At 48.5% G+C, this 18,752-nt stretch overlaps 1 protein-coding gene across 3 annotated transcripts in view; it reads left to right on the forward strand.

Annotated features, from left to right (window-relative positions):
• NRP2 (neuropilin 2) overlaps window positions 1–18,752 on the forward strand; it is a 120,290-nt gene that overhangs the window by 52,279 nt on the left and 49,259 nt on the right. For all 3 annotated transcript variants that reach the window (XM_065413806.1, XM_065413807.1, XM_065413808.1), the window contains exons 7-10: window positions 1,143–1,298; window positions 10,863–11,007; window positions 11,594–11,943; window positions 13,848–13,992. In XM_065413806.1, the coding sequence (XP_065269878.1) occupies window positions 1,143–1,298; window positions 10,863–11,007; window positions 11,594–11,943; window positions 13,848–13,992 (796 nt within the window). The remainder of the gene's footprint in view (window positions 1–1,142; window positions 1,299–10,862; window positions 11,008–11,593; window positions 11,944–13,847; window positions 13,993–18,752) is intronic.

Here is an 18,752-nt window from a genome sequence, read left to right on the forward strand (position 1 = left end):
ACTGCGCGGGTTCGATCTAAAATACGCAACTTCAGCTATGTGAATAGCGTAGCTGAAGTTGACGTACTTAGATCTACTTACCGCGGTGTCTGTAAGTCGACAGCTGATGCTCTCCCATCTACTCCGCCTGAGCACCTCATTCTGGTGGAGTCGATGGGAGAGCGCTCAGCGATCGATTTATCGTGTCTATACTAGACGCGATAAATCGACACCCGCTGGATCGATTGCTGCCCGCCGAGCTAGCGGGTAGTGTAGACAAGCCATAAGGCTACATTCGTGGCAGTGCTACCAAGCCAGATCGCGTGATCTTTTTTAACCCACATAACTAAAATAAACATTAAAAACATTGAAAACTGCTGCTCTTGCTAATTGGCCATTATGACTTTATTTTACATGGAAAAGCTTTGTCCGGTGGCTTCTGTCCCATTTAAAAGGACAAAGCATTCAATTTTAGTGACGATCCTGTTGTCTGGTCTGAGGGGAGACTTTGTACTTTAATTTATGGCCAAACTTCAAAGTCCTTAATCAGTTTCACCCAGTCCTCACACTAGCTAAATTCCTGCTGAGGTCAAACCCTGCTTTTTTCCCATTGAAATCAATGGCAGTTTACTTAAAGACTGAGTACAAACTGCGAAAGGGCATCAAGATTTTGCCCCTTGTGATCAATCACACATTCGTACACAGTCACTTAGCCTGTTTCATACTTAAACAGAGACAGAGACACTTGCAACATACTTTCCCCTCACTTTCCCCCGAAAGTATAAAATTGCTTGAAAACTGCAGAGCATGAAACATTTTTTCTCTGTGGCATGTTCTTCAGTTAAGTGGTCTGAAAATCAGCCCTGGCACAGTACTGCTGAGTTTCCAAACCAGTGTGACCCTTGTTGCACAGAACACTCAAGCAATGCAGTGGCAAAAGCCACAGCTGTGTCTACAGGCACTAACAAAAGCAAATGGGATATTAGATCCTTTGCTGGTATAAATCAACAAAGCTCCAATCGAGCCATGCTGGTTTGCACCCTCTGAGCAACTGGCCCTTAGTTTTTAAAAATGAGGGGATGATCCTGTCCATCGTGGGACGGATGGTAGTCACCATTTTCTTCCTTGTCCTCCTTTCCCTTCTCTCCTCACCCCCCGATCAGGTGGACCTTCGTTTCCTGACCATGTTGACGGCCATTGCTACCCAGGGTGCCATCTCCAAAGAAACGCAGAATGGCTACTATGTCCGCTCCTACAAGCTGGAGGTCAGCACCAATGGCGAGGACTGGATGATGTACCGGCATGGTAAAAACCATAAGGTAAATGCATTGTCCCTTAACAGCTGCACCCGTGGGAGCCTTGCCATCAGTGGAGGAGCGGGAGGGAAAAGGCGAGAATACATTTTACGGACTTAGGGATTTATTTTTTAAGGCCTGTTTTGCTGCCGCTGCTTGGTCGGGGCTGACAGGCTGCGTGGGGAGGCCTTCCCCAGAAATGATCTTTCTCATCGATAGAGCGATCACTGTTCCTTAGAAAACCTGGCTGCTGTTGAGTCTTGCTCAGTGGAGAGAGCCTGCAGTATGTTCTTTGACTGCAAATGAAGGAGAAAATGCTTTTCACAGCCCGTGTTTTGCCATACAAGATTCATTGAGCATTTATGGCTGGAGCCCCATCCCCATGCTGGGTTAACAATCACAAAACCACATGAAACTGCAATTCAGGAGTTATTGAGGCCTGGAAATGAAAGGGCACAAATCCTAGGAGGGGATCACTGTGTCCCGGAGAATAAAGCGAACAATAAATAACGAGGGGCAATTCAGTTTGTCAGGCACACGGGATCTGCAGTAGCAATCACAGTTGGCAGTGCTGCTTGTGCCTGCTGTAGCCGCAGCTCCTGGAGGTGTGTAGTGGGGTGGGGAGGTGGGTTGTGTGTAATATGGATGTTTGACCCTTGGAGATCTTTGAGCCTCCAGATGTACCATGAATGCACAATGAAGGGAACGCTCGTGTGGCGCTGTGTTTTTGAGAGTGGGTAGGGGAACAGCTGACTGCACAGAGTGCAGCTGTATATAAAACAGACGTGGCTTTAGGAAGGTGCGGCACTGTAATTCTCCTGGGCTGTACAGGTGCCCTTTAATTAAAGGAACTTCTGAAATGCCCCTGAGAGCATCTGGCACTGAAGTTGGCTGCTGTGTTGGCGTCCCCTAGTGGATCGTGTACATAGGCACTATACAGTGCGTGGAACAGGAGCAGTTGTGCCACAAACAAGAATTTCATCTGCACAATCTGTTCTGTTACATTAACTGCTGAGGGTTGGGCACAAAACTGAGATGAAGGTGAAGTGATTTCGCTGGGACTTTATTTATTTCTTTTTTCATTTTTCCTGAGTGGGGCTCTCAGCCCTCCATTGGCAGAGGGCATGAAACCCTTTGGCTCAACTTTGCAGCCATTCGTCCAAACATTTTCTTTCCTCTGTGTCCTCGTGGTTTCACCTACCCCACAAGTGTCTTTCAGTATGTGTCTCAGGTTCAAACTAACTGTCTAAGGTGCTTATTTGGTCCCCATTACCGTTGTATTTGAGCACCTCACACTGACGTATTTGTCCCCAGAACACCCCTGGTGAGGTACGGAGGGGAAACTGAGGCAGAGAGAGGCTAAGTGACTTGCCCAGGTCACACAGAAAGTCTGTGGCAGAGCAGGGAATTGACTGCAGGGCTCCTGTGTCCTATGATAATGCCCTAACCATTGACCGACTCTTCCTCTCAAAGCTCACTGCAAATCAACTAGCACCCCTTGGATTCACACTGAAAGCATGAAACTCCACATTTCCTGAAGATGGGCCTGACCCAAACTCCCAGATCCAAACACCTTTGGGCAGATTGGATCTGGAGCTGCACGTGGCGGCTAGGGCCCATCTCTTAAATGTCACATCATCCGGGCTGGTGCTACCATTAAGGCAAACTAGGTGGTTGCCTAGGGTGCCAAGATTTGGGGGCACCAAAAAGCAGTGCCCCCAATTTTTTTTTAAAGCGTTCCTACACCTCTTCCCCGAGCGCGCGGTCGCCGCTCCACTTCTCCCGCCTCCCAGGCTTGCAGCGCCAATCAGCTGTTTGGTGCCGCAAGCCTGGGAGGGGAGGAGAATTAGAGCGGGGGCGGCATGCTCGGGGAGGAGGTGGAGCAGAGGTGAGCTGGGGTGGGGAGCTGCCGCACGGCTCCCTGGGGGGGGAGCTGCCGCCGGGGGGAGCACCTCAGGGCGGAGGGGGGGCGGGGAGCTGCCGCAGGGCTGGGGTGGGGGCGCAAGGTGGAAGTTTCGCCTAGGGCATGAAAGTTCCTTGCACCGGCCCTGCACAGCATTCCAGTACAAAATTATCCAGTGTCTGTGGCTGCCTCCCAGCTGGGCCAAGGTTGTCTCAGAAGGCTCCTAGGCCTTAGCAGACCTCTTGATGAACATTGGCTGAGTTTCCAGACGGCAACAAAACATACAATCAGGGGACTTTGAAGTTTCATTGGGACCATTTTTGCGCAGCATATAGAGAATGGGCAAAACTATGGTTAGAAAGATGTGCTCTGAAAAACCAAGTTGGTCAGGCTGGTGTTTAAATTGCCATTTGCAGGAATTTGCAAGTCAGGGTCAGTTTCAGTGTGAAGCAGATTTAGATAGTGATTTTTGTCACCTCTGACTTTATCCTTCCCTGCCACGGGACTCTGTAGACATGAAACCAGATCCTCAGCTGGTGTCAATTAGGGCAGCTGGGTTGACTTCAATGGAGCTAAGTTGTTCTACACCAGCTGGAGATCTAGTCCACAAAGCATGAGATCCCTCAGCCCAGATCCTCAGCTGGTGTCACTCAGTGGAGCTGTACTCATTGACACCAGCTGAGGATCTGGCCCCTTTGTATGTAGAAAGACCAGCTCAGCTACACAACCTCCTTCAAGCCCATTCTCCGCCTTAGTTTTTAAATATAAATCTCTCCCTCTTTACTCCTTTATGCTCATTCCAGTCTCTCTCCCTCTCCCTTGTGCTGGACTCAATTTAGCAGACACCTCCTGAGGCTGGTGGAGAAGTAATTGCTTTTTGGTGACCTGCCTAGCCTGAGATGAGGGTGACTGGTTTGTTCCCCTCCCCTTTAAATGTTCAGCCTCCAGCAGCTGAGCAGCAGCAGGATGAGTGCGGAACCTTCTGATTGGACTGTACATCCCTGAGCCCTGTAGCACAGCTCAGTGCATGGAGCACGAGCGAGCTGGCCGTGCTTCCCGTTTAACGTTAATCACTGCTGTTCTTTCATCAGGAAACCTCCCAGATGTCTGTAGTTAATGTGCAGATTCCACACTGTTCCTGGTGCGTCAGTGCAGCTCTCCGCACGGTTCAAAGTGAAATAGTTGAGTGAACCGTGCCAAACAGATTTGTCAAGTCTGCCGCAGTTTGATTTGATGCCACGAGGAGTGGGGAGGGGCGGGGGACTTGGTATTCCTGTGTATACACGTATAGATGGATCAGCCCATCTCCCTCTTGCCTGTGTAAGGTGGGCAGGGAGCCAAGCTTAACTGGTGCTACCCACGAGTCGGCTAACATCTACATCTTCCTCCGAGAGAGATACAAAAGAGGAGAAGGAGTGAGCATAGGAGGGGTGGATGGCAGATAATGTTCTCTCCAGAAAGTGGAGGGCAGGTATGACCTCCCCTCCAGTGCTTATGGTACCAAGGAAGAGGAAAGGGTGGGTAGATGTGGTGTTTACTGCAGAATTTGAAGGCTAGACTTCAATTCCCTGGCTGCTGTCAGCGTTGATACAGTGTACCAAAGGCAAGGGAACAGGAAAAAGGAGAATAAATTGGAGGAAAACAAGATTAATGAGAGCTCAAGGCAGTGGGGGACGACTGTTGTTGTCTTGCAGAGTGCTAATATATTTGGGGGAGAGGGAAGGGCGGGTAGCCAAATTGCAGACATGCTGCCTGAATGAGATCAGGACTAATCAGAGTCTTTCTGTTTCCACTCCTGTCCACCAACCTGCCTCCTCAGCCCAGCTGCTCCCAGTCAACAGGTGAGGGAGGCTGTGCTGTGCAGAGGAAAGCGATTACAGCTTAGTCTGGGGCATTGCAAGCATGCTTCTCTCCAGATTTAGCCTAGAAAATTGTACACATAGGCAATACGTCCACAGTCATCTACATGAATGTGGAACAGACGTGCCTGTTATACATTAGTCCATTAGTGTCTCTCTCTCTCGTACACACACACACACGTATGAGACATGGGCCCAGGGTGCAAAATATGGATGCAAATTTCCAGCGTTCCCAAATACGTGGTTTATCTCTGTAACAGAGAGAAGGGGCAGAGTTGGGGGCTTCCTCTCTGCCATGCACACACACTGTGTATAATTACACCACAGAACAGAGAATCAGTGGACCCAATGGGCCATATTTCTAAGCGCAGTATAGTGTCCATTTACATCAGTCCCTTGTCAGGCATTTTTTTAAGATGTAACAAAAAGAACTTGAACTCTCACTTTGGACATCTGTGTTCAATGATCTGGGTGGAAGCTCAGTCCTGTGGCTTCTTTATCTAGAGAGCTGCAGGGAAGATCTAGCCCTCAGCCCACACTCTCCTCTGCACTAAGGTACCCGTCTCCCAAATCCTGACTTGCTTTCTCTGTTTGTGCAGACGAAACAAGGATCACTTCGGATTTGTCCATATTTGGAAAATTAGGACCTAGAATTCACCCCTGGAGCTGCGCCTGTGGAGAACTACAGGTCCCAGCTCTCCTAGCATAGCTGCAATCCTATGCTTATGGGGCCCAATTCATCCTTTGTAGCATACCAGTAGCTCCCATTGCCCTTGGGTACCAGCTGACTCCCTGATCCAGGATTGGTCTAGGTATATAGGATCCTATACACCTCTACCCCGATATAACACGGCCTGATATAACATGAATTCGGATATAACGCGGTAAAGCAGCGCTCCGGGGGGGCGGGGCTGCGCACTCCGGCGGATCAAAGCAAGTTCGATATAACGCGGTTTCACCTATAACACGGTAAGATTTTTTGGCTCCCGAGGACAGCGTTATATCGGGGTAGAGGTGTATTATATCTTTAATGGGAATAACTTTTGATCCAGTAAAGGGCACACTCAGATGCAGAGATTCCGCCCCAGTGATGGCTCTCTGCCCAGTCTACGCAGAGCCCAGTCTTGCATGCATTCCTCAGGCAATGCTCCCATGGCAGGCAATGGGAGTGAAGTGTAGAGGCTGAGGTGCACTGCTTTCTGTCTGGCTGCAGGAGCATTTCTCTCCCCTCCCCCCCCACTCCGCTGTTCCTGGATTTAATAAATGCAGAACTATCCATCTCCTCTTTTCCAGGATCCTCACGCCACCAAGCTGCCCTGCTCCTCATTTCAAGTCCTCCCTATCTGGCAAGAAAAATAATCTCCCCGACTTTTCTCCTTCATGCTTCTCTGTCTCAAATCCTGAAACCCTAATCCCGTTAACGCGCTCTGTTCCAGGCCTCTGTCTCCATGGGGTAACCTAATCCTGCCGTAAATCTAGTCCGTGCAGAGAGAGAGACACACACAGCTGGGGGAGGAGCGGCTGCTATTCCCGCCCCCACCCTAGAAAACACAAAACCTGTCTCTGGAATGTCCCAAGAAATTGCATGATGACAAAAACAGCACTAAAAATAAATAAGGCAAGAGACTGTCCCCAGCCATAAACTGCTTTTTGGATTTAATGGTGCTTTTCTCACCTTTGCTTCACTTCTGACTTGGCAGCTGGCAGGATTCCCACACCCGCTGGAACTAATGCAGCTTAAAAAAATCCCTTAGCCGACAAGGGGAAGTTTTAAAGTGAAGAGTGTCCTGGGTATGATTTACAAGTGGAGGCAGGAGGTGGAAAACCCACCCTGGCATCCTCCAGCCCCGGCTTCCTCCCCCTTCCCTGTGTTTCTGCAGCAAATTAATTAAGCGAGTCAGCTCTCATTGATTATCAATTTAATTTTACATGTAGACCTGTTGGCTGGACTAAAACGGAAGTAAAAATAAAAGTGTAGGGAGGGTACAGGCAGGCCTTTGATGCTGCAGTGAAAGTGTGTTGCCTTGGTCACTGCTTAGAAGATGCTTTTAATTTGTTAATGGTTTTTACATTTGTCTTCCAACTCTGCCACCCTTGTGTGTGTATTTTCATCTATCACAGCCAGATCCTCGGATTGTGTAAATCATTGCAGATCCATGTAAGTCAATGGATCTACCTTGATTTACACCATCTATGGATCTGGCGCATCATGTGTGTTGAGTGGCTTGCAATGTACAAAAGGTAGGGAGACAATGTGATGTTCTCATTGTGTAACAAAACATATCTGCTACCTTGGAGCGCTGGGTTTCACAAGTTCTCCTGCTGGTCCTTCCTGTGCTATGAAAGTTAACTCCGGGCATGATTCAAAGCCTACTGAAATCAATGGGAATCTTTCCCTGGATCTCAAGGGGTTTTGGATCAGACTTTTAGTTAAAACCAATTCGATCAACAATAGATTTCTCACCAACAGGTCAGCATCCAGCAGCTCAAAAGAAGGAGGGGGGCCAAGGTTTCCAGAAGGGATCAGGGATGGTCGGTGTCTCAATTTGGGGAGGGGGTGTTCAACTTGAGACACCTTAAGGGGCCTGATTTTCTGAAAGTGCTGAGCACCCACCCTCTGAAAATCTGGCCCCTTAAAGGTGTTCCATGCTGGACACCCAAACACCCCAAATGCAGGCCATGTGCGGGTCTGAGGCTGATCCTGTCAATGCCGACGATAGGAAAATTAGAGGTAACGTGTAGCAATGCAACCAGCTTCAAAAGGGGTTGAGTGTTTAGGGGATTGGCAAAAAATATCTACTGGAGTAACGCAAAGTAAGTAACCTTGGAGCAAGTAGCCAAAGTTAAGGGATCTGATCAGGGCAAAGATCTGGGACTTATTGTGGAAAAACCATTAAAACTGTCAGCCCAGAGCAGAAGTACAGTAATAAAGGCGCAGGAGATGCTAGGGCCAGGTCTGCACTACAGAGACTAGAGCAGCATAGCTCTGGTGCGGTAGCTGTGCCGGCATAACCACTTAACACAGACTCCGCCTACACCAACAGAATGGATTTTTCCATCACTGTAGGGACACCTCCTCCCCAAGCAATGAGAGTGAGGTTAACCAAGCTGCCTCTACACCTGGGGGTAGGTCACCCCCGGGTGCCATAGCTATGTCGACCTCAGTGTTAAGTGTAGACCAGGCCTCGGTCCTATAGTGTATAAGAGGTGGTATTAAAGCGCTTAAAAGACATACCACAAGTGCTGCCTTCTGTCTGCTCTGTTTAGTATTAATCTCTGCGCAGTACCAAAGGGAGGATGCAGCAAAGGCAACAAAGATGCCAGCTGGCTTTAAAAAACAAATTGGGGTCACTTCGGGCCTGCACATCCTTACCAGCCGCTCCTTTTGATGGGAGTTGCACGTAACTCATAATCAAGGCCCGGATTCAGCACAGTTCTTACATGCGTGCCTAACTTGAAGCACATGCTGAAGTGCTTCCCTGAATCGGGTTCTGTCTGGGGAAGGAACGTGGCCCTAAATTCTGAAGCCAAATGTAAGGGCAAGGGACTCGTCTCATTAGAAACAGGAGGAGGATTTCAGGCAACCTAAGAGATGTTTTCAGCATTACAAAAGAGATTGATAAAGTTATAAGGCCCAATACTGGAATTTATTTCATGGGTGTAAATCCAGAGTCACTCTGCTGAAGTCAATGGCACCCTATACCAAAGTAAATTCAGAATTAGGCCCATGTTTTTCATACTGCAAAGGGAGTTCAAAAATTAGGTAACATAAACCAGGAAACAAGCCAGAATGGGAGTAATCAGCAAATGGGCCAGAGTGGGGGTAATCCTCAAATGGAATAAATTATCAGGAAAGGTGCCTGAAACGAGGAGGATAAATACATCTAAAAGAGAGACGTAGATGTGTTTGGAGAAGGAAGGGATTGATGCACAGGGTGAAAAAGCAAGAAACCGGGATTATATTTAAACCAAATAAAAGGTGGTTACATTAGAGCCGGATAAACATTTCCCGTTCTCCTGTCTTATGTTCTTAGGTGATTTGCGGCACATCAGCTTTTCAGGTGAAATAAAGCTGGAGCCTTTGGTTTAGGGTGGAAATATATCCTCTCACTCAGAGTGTGGGCCTTCTCTCTCTCTCTCACACACACACTGAGCCTTCTCTCTCTCTCTCTCTCTCTCTCTCTCTCTCTCTCTCACACACACACACACACACACACACACACACACACACACACACACACACACACACACACCAGCCACCATTTGTCTAGCCCTCCTGATGGAAAAGGGGTGTTTGGTGACTGCTGAGCAAGGAAAGGATGGGAAGTGGGGGTCAGACAGGGATAAAATAGGATATTAAAAACCCATAAACCATGCTGTGTTGCTAAACAGTACCAGCATGATCTATAGTCTCTGGATTAGCATTTCTGTTGAAGTTCATATCTACTCCAAATCCCAATTATCAACCAGATTTGCAGACAGAGCCTTGCACAGCCCCCATCTCCTCACCACCCCATAACTAACGCCGTAACTTCCTAGAGGCAGGATCCCAGCACTTTGCATGGAGCGCAGAGTTCAGGTTGCGGCCCTGTGAACACTGACAGCAGCCGTCACGGGTTTGGTGCTGAATTACTCTCTCCCTGCTGTAACAATCTCCATGCCCCAGTGTGTTGGATTCCAGGAGAGCTGCATTAATGTGTCCTGTCTGCAGGCTTTTAAAAAAATATGTCAGTGGGAGCCTTGCTCCTGTTCAAGGCAACGGGCCAGGTTACAGCCTCACTTGCTTTTCTCCGAATCGCAGGATCTATGGTTGAATTATTTAACTCTTGCCTCTGACAGAGGTGAGCCAGTGCCAGGCATTTTCTTTCTCCTCCCTCCTGGTTTACTCTCAGATAAACTTCATGGAAGCTCTTGTGCTTAGCAAAGCATATGCAGGGTAGGAGAGAGCATAAAGCGTAGCCAGCGTTGCAGTGTCTATGCAGTTCCTGGCTTGCAACAGATGATGCGCTAACCCTGAAAGCCTGGCATGCTCAGAAAGGAGAGCATCCAGCTTCTCTCTGGAAGTAATGACTTCAGCGCCCCAGGGTGGGCAGTTGTAGGGCACAGAGAACCCGTTTAAAACTACACTCAAGTTGGATGTTTCCTTTTTCTCTTGTTCCACCCGATGGCACTGAAAACTAAGACAGACCCATGAGTATACCGTATAATGGAAGAGCGAGCGAGCGAGAAAAGACGCCACATGGTAGTTATTGATTATGGCCATCTGGTAAGACAGTAGCTTGTTTGTACCATGCTGGATCACAGACTGCCCCTGAAAGCTTTCTTTTACGTGAGTGGCACGGGTGGTCATTGATTATAAAGAGGCAGCCACAGCATGGTCCTAAATAACAATGCTTCGAACTTGCACACTGACGTTCTCTGTAGATCTCCGTACACGTCACAAAGATGGGAAAGGGCTATTATCTCCACTTTAGAAATGAGGAAACTCAGGCACAGAAAAGTTAAGGTCAAAATTGGCCTTTTATTTATTCAGGTTTTTAGGGCCAAACATCCACTGCTCCAGATGAAGCCAATGGGAAAGGAGGCCCAACTGGGCACCCAAAATCAGAGGCCATTTTTGGCCTAAGCGACTTCCCCAAGGTCACACAATGAATCAGTGGCAGCGCACCCTGCCCACTCCAGCCAGTCCAGCTCTCTGTGCACTGCTCCTCAAAGCTTCCTGCTGCTCGGGCACTAGCCCATCTTAGAAAGCCCCTGCCCGTCCTTTTGCTTTGGGCGATTATTTTGCTTAGCCAAGGACATCCTGATATTTTCTCCCCATTGCAGGTATTTCAAGCTAACACTGATGTCACTGAAGTGGTCCTGAACAAGATCCACGCTCCGGTGCTGACTCGGTTTGTCCGGATCCGTCCCCAAGTCTGGCACAATGGGATTGCTCTCAGACTTGAGCTCTATGGCTGCCGCATCACAGGTTAGGAGATTTCTAGTTCTTTCCCTTCTTCCTCCCCCCTCCTGTTCCTCTTGCCTGTGTGAGCCTCTCCTATGTAAAGCAGAGCAAAGGACATTAATTCTTCAATACTCCTTCGGGACAGGTCACAGACACACCCCGCCCCTAATTCTGCCTGCCTTAGCCTCCTCAGCAGCTGGCACTGCCGAAGTCCTGGCCTTGCAGGGGGAGGACACACCCAGGCTTTTTGACAGGACATACCTTTTGTAAAGGAAGCTGTGACCGTACGATCAGCAGCCAGGACGCTGCTAGGAAAGAGATGTTTTTAACAGACTCAGAAGTAGATGTGGGTGAGAAGCCAGCAACTGGAGGCAGGGGATGATTTGCACAGAGCTTCCAAAAGCGAGGATGTTCTGAACGTCCGTTGAGAGGTTCCTGCAGCCTCTGAGGGCTGCAATAAAGGGAATTACAGCTGGTGTAAGTGTTTTGACATTTCAGTACCTAGCAGTTAAGCGCAGTGGGACGTTGCCCTGTTAGCATAACGCTGACACACTTCAATGTGTTATTGTATGGTTTCCCTCTCTCCCCTGCTCCTTTTCTCTCCACGCAGATTCACCCTGCTCCAACATGCTGGGGATGCTTTCCGGCCTTATCTCAGACTCCCAGATCTCTGCCTCCTCAATCAGAGGGTACGACTGGTCCCCTAGCATGGCGCGGCTGGTCAGCAGCCGCTCTGGTTGGTTCCCACGAATCCCCCAAGCCCAGCCAGGGGAAGAGTGGCTGCAGGTGAACCTGGGAGTCCCTAAGAATGTGAAAGGAGTGGTTATCCAAGGGGCCCGAGGAGGAGACAGCATCACCATGGTAGAGGCTCGATCCTTCGTGAAGAAGTTTAAAGTGGCCTACAGCCTGAATGGCAAGGACTGGGAGTATATACAGGACACCAAAACCATGCAACCCAAGGTAGGGCCTGTCTATCGGAATAAGACCTTTGAGGACGATAATACTGGATTGGATAGCTCCACATCCAGCCTTTGCCCCACTCACTGTCCCCGCTTGCCTGTTTTTCTTCACAGTGGGGTTGGTTAGTCCTCAGAGAGAGCACAGCATGTAAGGGCTGTGGTGGTGTGGGGATTGGGCCATCAGCCCCAGGCTTTCATGACATTATCCCCATATTATTGCACTCCATACCTGCCCTGCCTGGGGAAGGTCTGATTCCCTTCATCTCCTGCACCAGCCACTGAGAATGGAGAGCTCTTACTGGAGCTCCCATCCAGTGCCTGGTAGGAGCAGGCAGAGCTGCTGGTACATCAGGAGGAACCTTCCCCTCCAGGAGGTGTGACCATCACCCATGCGATCCTCCCAGCTCCTACAAGCAGGAGGATGAAGGAACCCATTGGACAGTGTGTGGTTTCCCTGCAGAGAGGCTAAATACACCTTTTAAAGGAAGATGCCTTCTAGGTGTTACTTAGGGTACGTCTTCACTACCCGCCGTATCGGCGGGTAGCAATCGATTTATCCGGGATCGATATATCGCGTCTCGTTAAGACGCGATATATCGATCCCCGAACGTGCTCCCCGTCGACTCCGGAACTCCACCAGAGCGAGCGGCGGTAGCGCAGTCGACAGGGGAACCACAGCCGTCGATCCCGCGCCGTGTGGACCCCAGGTAATTCGATCTTAGATACTTCAACTTCAGCTACGCTATTCGCGTAGCTGAAGTTGCGTATCTTAGATCGATTCCCCCCCCCGTGTAGACCAGCCCTTACCCTCTGAGACAAGAAGGTGATGTAGGACACATGATGTTCTCCACCTTTTCTATACCACAAATCTCTTTTTGCCTATGGGGACAATCCTGGAACCTCCCTTTCCCATCTACGTGGGACTCCCACTGCCCCCAGATGTAGCACTTACGGGACAGGCAGGATGATTGTGATCCCCCTGCTCTAAGGAATTAAGTCATTGGATTCTAGTGAACTTCTTCGTGCATGTGTGTGTGAATGTTTCTCATCTTGAAGGCTTGAAAGAGTTGAACTTTTTGCAACACTGTAACAATCCCAATTCCACAAATGAGTTTTGCAGGACTAGCTGCGACAATAAACTTAAATTTGATCCCAATACACAGGCAACCGAAAGGGGAGATGTCTGCAATGCTTGTTCAGTAGCCACTGCTTAGACACTGGGGAAAAATGAGAATTCAAATGATCCCAGACAATAGCCTCTCTATAAAGCCAGGGACAAAATGTGATGTCATTTATGCTGGAAGCCAGTGGAGTAACGCCAGCCTTGCACCAGCGTGTAGCTTGGATGGGAATCTGGCATGGGCAATATAAAGTTTGGGCCGAGGCATGTGGTATGGTTTCATTAGAAACAGACTCTGTGGTTCTCTTGAGACTGAGTTGGGGACAGCATATGTTCACTCACAGAGCTACAAATTGGAAATAAGACCCAGAGTAGTACAGCCAAAACTGCCTGTTTCAGGTAACACAGGACATTGCCAGATCTGCGCTATCTAGGCTGAACCTGAGCTGCCTTCTAATGCAAGTTTGTTTTAGCCTCTTGTTTTCCTGCACTTCCTTCCCCATTTTCATACTTTGTCCCTGATCTGTCATACATGCATGGACTGTAGGATAGCCCCAAGTCTGAAATCCTCCTCATGCTTCTGTAGCTTACTGCTACAGATACCTTGTTGTATCTACTGTGCTTCAAGTTCTTTTGCTTTATGACAATGGACAGTGATTTTGGACTGTGGAACAAAAGGTTCAAATGAACATGAACTAGTAATTGGTTTGCCAGAATGCTTCATGTTCCAGGTTTGTTGGTGGATAATATACATGATGCATAGAGTAGCTTCTCTCTCTTCGCAGCTTTTTGAAGGTAACATGCATTATGACATCCCTGAAGTCCGAAGGTTTGACCCTGTTCCTGCACAGTACATCCGGGTTCACCCAGAACGGTGGTCTCCAGCAGGGATTGGGATGCGTTTGGAGGTGTTGGGCTGCGATTGGACAGGTATGAACCTTGCTTTCATTTCTATACCTGGTCAGTAGGACATGGTGATATTTCTTGAAATAATAAAGTAGGTGGGATATAGTTATTTCTCTCTCCCTACATTCCCACAGGAGGTGGTGTTCTAATTCTGCAACCTCAGCAGAGGTAAACCTGAGCTGTGAAGCTACAATTTAGACCATGATCCAAATCCAAACTTTTCCATACTAAAATGTGGTCAGATTTGGTGCTCCGCTTGAGACCAGATCTCGTTGCAAAGTTTGGACCCAGATTCAAGCTATCCCAAAGTTTTGCAGGATTCAGATGTGGGGTTTGGGCGCAGGTCTGTCTCTGATTCTCATTTACTATCTAAAGGGCAACCATTTCCCATTTTTAATGTTAATAATTATACTACACACGTGTTTAGAGGCCCTAACCAAGATCAAGGCCTTGTGCTAGTCATTGTACAGACATGTAGAAAGAAACAGTCTCTCTCTTGAAGCTACAGGAGATACAGCAAGGTGCAGAGTGACTATACAAGGTCACAGAGCAGATCATTGCCAGAGGCAGGAATAGAGCCATGGTGACTTGATTCCCAGCCCAGTGTCCTGTCTGCTAGATCTCTGCTAAGGAATTTTTTCTCTGCCGTGGAGTACCACAGAAATCCTGATGCTGATGCATCTTGAGACAGTTCTAGAACTTCTAGGACAGAGGTGGGCAAACTACGGCCCATGGGCCACATCCGGCCCGTGGGACTGTCTTGCCTGGCCCCTGAGCTCCTGGCCGGGGAGGTTAGCCCCTGCCCCCCCCTCCCACCCCCACCCCCCCTGCAGCCTCGCCTCGCCTCGCCTCGCCTCGCCGCGCCACCAGTGCTCTGGCCCGCCGCTCCTGCCAGGCAGCACAGGCGGCGGGGCTGGCTCCAGCTGGGCGGCGAGGCTGCGAGCTCCTGCTGCTCTGAGCAGCATGGTAAGGGGGCAGGGCGGGGGGGATGGATAAGGGGCAGGGGGTCCCCGGGGGCAGTCAGGGGACAGGGAGCAGGGGGGGTTGGATAGGGCGTGGGGTCCCAGGGGGTGGTTAGGGGCGGGGGTCCCGGGAAGGGGCAGTCAGGGGACAAGGAGCAGGAGGGGTTGGATGGGTCGGGGGTTCTGAGGGGGGCAGTCAGGGGGCAGGAAGTGGGAGGGGGCGGATAGGGGGCAGAGGCCAGGCTGTTTGGGGAGGCACAGCCTTCCCTACCCAGCCCTCCATACAGTTTTGCAACACCAATGTGGCCCTCGGGCCAAAAAGTTTGCCCACCCCTGTTCTAGGACCAGGGAACCAAAAGTTTATCCACCTCATTTTCATAACTGGAGCAGCTGCTCTTGCCTTGAATGCAGAAGTATGGCCCATGAAAAGTGCAGAACAAATTCACAGAGGTCATGGGGAGTTGTGCCCATTTACACCAGAACTAAATTTGGTCCTCTGAGTCGCAGTGTGAAATGGTCCATCTTGGTCCATATTTGAAAATACCAAAAAAAAAAAAAAAAAAAAAAAAAGCGAATTCAGCTTGATGCTGTCCCTTTGGGCTAGAGGCATATCCCTGTGTTTTTTGGGTTTTTCTAAATAATACAATGATCTGTTTAAATCTGGATCTGGTCTCCAGATGTCAGTGATAAAGAGGTATGATTTCCATGTAAAACAACATCTGAATAAGGCATTTTCTTGTAAGAATTCCTGCTCCAAGAAGCTTAAATGATGTATAGCCCACTGCTAGCCTTTCGCTGGGTTTTTACTACCCCTTTCTTCTATTATGTATACAAAATATGTTACGATCATTTACCAGCAAATTATAAAACAAAACAAAAAACAGTAAGGGTGAAATCTTGCCTCCATAGAAATCAATGGCAAAAGGTCCCATTGAGTTCAGTGGGGCCAGGGTCTCACCCTAAATTATTTAACTTTAAATCAAGACTGGATATCTTTCTAAAAGATAAGTAATAGGACAAACTGAAATTCCAGGCTTGATGCGGACACCTCATGCTGAAGTTTTATGGCCTGTGATATGCAGTGGTCAAACCACATAGTCATAATGGTCCCTTCTGGCCTTAAGATCTATGACATTTTGAAAACATTGATTCGTAGCCTGGGGCAGGTTTTCAGCAGAGCGGCCTCCCTTTTGGCAGGTGTAAATTGCACCCTCAGTTGAATTGTGGAGGCAGATCTGAGTACTTTTGTCTTTGCCTGTTATGTCGTTAGTAAGGTGACCAGATGTCCCGAATTTATAGGGACAGTCCCGATATTCAGGGCTTTGTCTTATATAGGCGCCTATTACCCCCCACTCCCTGTCCTGATTTTTCACATTTGCTGTCTGGTCACCCTAGTACTTAGACATCCACATACTCAGACGTGCTCTGGCGATTCATTTTGTGTGTACAAATTTTTTAGGTGTAACCCCCAGGTCAGCATGTGTTGCGTGTCGCCCTCTGTGCCTGATCCACAGTGGATGTGAGTCTGTTACAGCATCCAGCTAGAGCCTGGCTCTTTGAGGCAAGCTGTAGAGATTCTTGCTTTTAACTAGGGAGATCCCTGCTCCAATCCCTGGTGTGTCCGTCAAGATAGCAGGCTCAGACAGCCACAATTTACACCCAGAAAAGAGAGAACAGGCCTTAGACTAGCTGAAGATGTACTCATTCTGGGCCAGATTTTTCTCCTCTGCTCCATCACTTGTGTGCTGCTCTAGCAGTGCCAAGGGAACAGGAACTGGTGCTATCCCCGTTGAGACCTCCCCTAGCATGGAGGAGTCAACAACGGGTGTAGAGTCAGCAGAGTAAGCTCCTATGCCTCCTTCCCTCTGCAGCTTTCTGCTATCCCCAGATGACAGACAGTCCCTTGGGGACCATTGCCAGCTGGTGTAGCTTAGAGCAGCCCCCAGGCTACTCTAACCTGTGCTAAGCCAGGCAGAGAATTGACTCCATGATGTCTCTCCCACCTTCCCCCACAGCTCACTCTGTTGCAGCAAAGAATCCAGACCATACTCTACAGTGCAGCTGTCTCAATCCTTTCTGCTTTTTGTGTAAGTTCACCTGCATGGCTCCGTCCACAGTGAGCTTTGAACTTGTGTTAGCAACAACCATGTTAAAAAAGGATCGTCAAGCACAGTTTTTCCAAGTAGTGTCCTTGACCATCATTTCCCAACATGACTGTGTAGTCCTTTGTCGTTTGCAACTTTTAAAAGGAAAAACTGCTGGCCACAAATGCACTTAACTTAATTTATTTACAAGAATTCATCGCTGTAACGGTAGCATGGTTTGTAATTCTGGAAGTGTGGGAGCAAACCTTATTACAATTGCTTTTTCAAGCGATCTGGGGAGCGGAGAGTACCTGTGGTTTCATGTAAACTACAAAACCCAACCGGTTACAATGAGGCAATCCCTCGGTGTGACTAACGGCTTGTCTACACAAACAATTAGAGTGTGAGAAGCTGGGGTGTGAATCCACGCTGCGCTACCCTGCCTCGGTCTGGCTATCCATGTGCACTCTGCTGATCCTTGGAGCTAGTCCTATTTCAAAGAGGACTAGATCAAAGCACTCTAACAGCTGTCAGCAGGGGGCACATGGTTAGTCTGCAGCAAGGAAGTGTGGGGTAGATTCACCCCCCAGCTTGCTGCAATCTACTCGTTCGTGTAGCTGAGCCTTAAGACATGGCTCTGTTCAGTAGGTGAGACCCAAACATGTTACCGAGCTGTGCTTAAGTCTGGCTGTGAAGCCCAAGGCTGTAGCACTTGCTTGGGAACAAGGTCAGGAGCGTGGTTAAAACACAACGATTGAAAATGTTTTCAAATAGGGTTACACATTGTAGAGTGGACCCTGCCCAACTGCTACTATTTCTATCAATATCTAGTGACTTTATCGATTCAAACAGGTAACTAATAGCAACTAGGGTCAAAAATGGGTTGTTGGCAGGTAGCTAAAAAAAAGATGAAGCAACTGGCTCATATCGAAGACGTGCTAACATTTTTCCTCTGAAGACTGGAGATTGATGAACATGAGCTTGTGACTGCTCTTCTCTCCTTTGAAGTTCCACACATCTGGTTTCAATTGCCCAACAACTTTGCACCATGATCAGCAGGTACCTCTCGCCGCACGGACACTGCCCGGTGGAAGAGAGACCTTTCCATTTCACACCCCACGTTGGCCCTGCGATTTTCATTATCTCGTCTCACCATCTTGTCATGCTCCACCATAGTCACTGATTCTCAGGGTACACTGTGCTGGGCAGTGGAACGATACCAATTGACACCAGCCGAGCATCTGGACTGCATATAGTACTTTGCTTTTCAAGGTCCTTTCCCATTGTCACATTCCTACTATAAATCTCAAAGCCCAAGAACAGCAACAACAAAAACACATACCGAGTGGAAGTAACTTGCAGCTTTTGACGTGTTGCCTTCAACTGATGGTTTTGGGGTTTTTTTTTAATGACCGTTTTTGTGCCTTGCTGCTTGCAATTTGCTTCTCGGTAACATTTTGCAGTTTTATGGGGTAGTAACAAATTTGGACTTAAATATTAGGAGGCTTTGAGGTTGTTCAGTATTTTACCGTGAATAAAAGGCAGCTGAAAGGAAAAAAGGAACCCAAGAGTTTATGTGCAATATGTTCAATCACAGAAGCTGGGAAGCAGTGTATGGAAAATATTCAATGTATTTAGCCATTTCCTTCAGCTGCTGGCTTTATTAAATAATATCCTGAAGGGTGCCAATAAAGAATCCTAATCACATGGAATAGAACAAAGAAACCTTTTTAAAACT

This window comes from Emys orbicularis, chromosome 11, assembly GCF_028017835.1.
Source record: "Emys orbicularis isolate rEmyOrb1 chromosome 11, rEmyOrb1.hap1, whole genome shotgun sequence".
Lineage (NCBI taxonomy): Eukaryota > Metazoa > Chordata > Testudines > Emydidae > Emys > Emys orbicularis.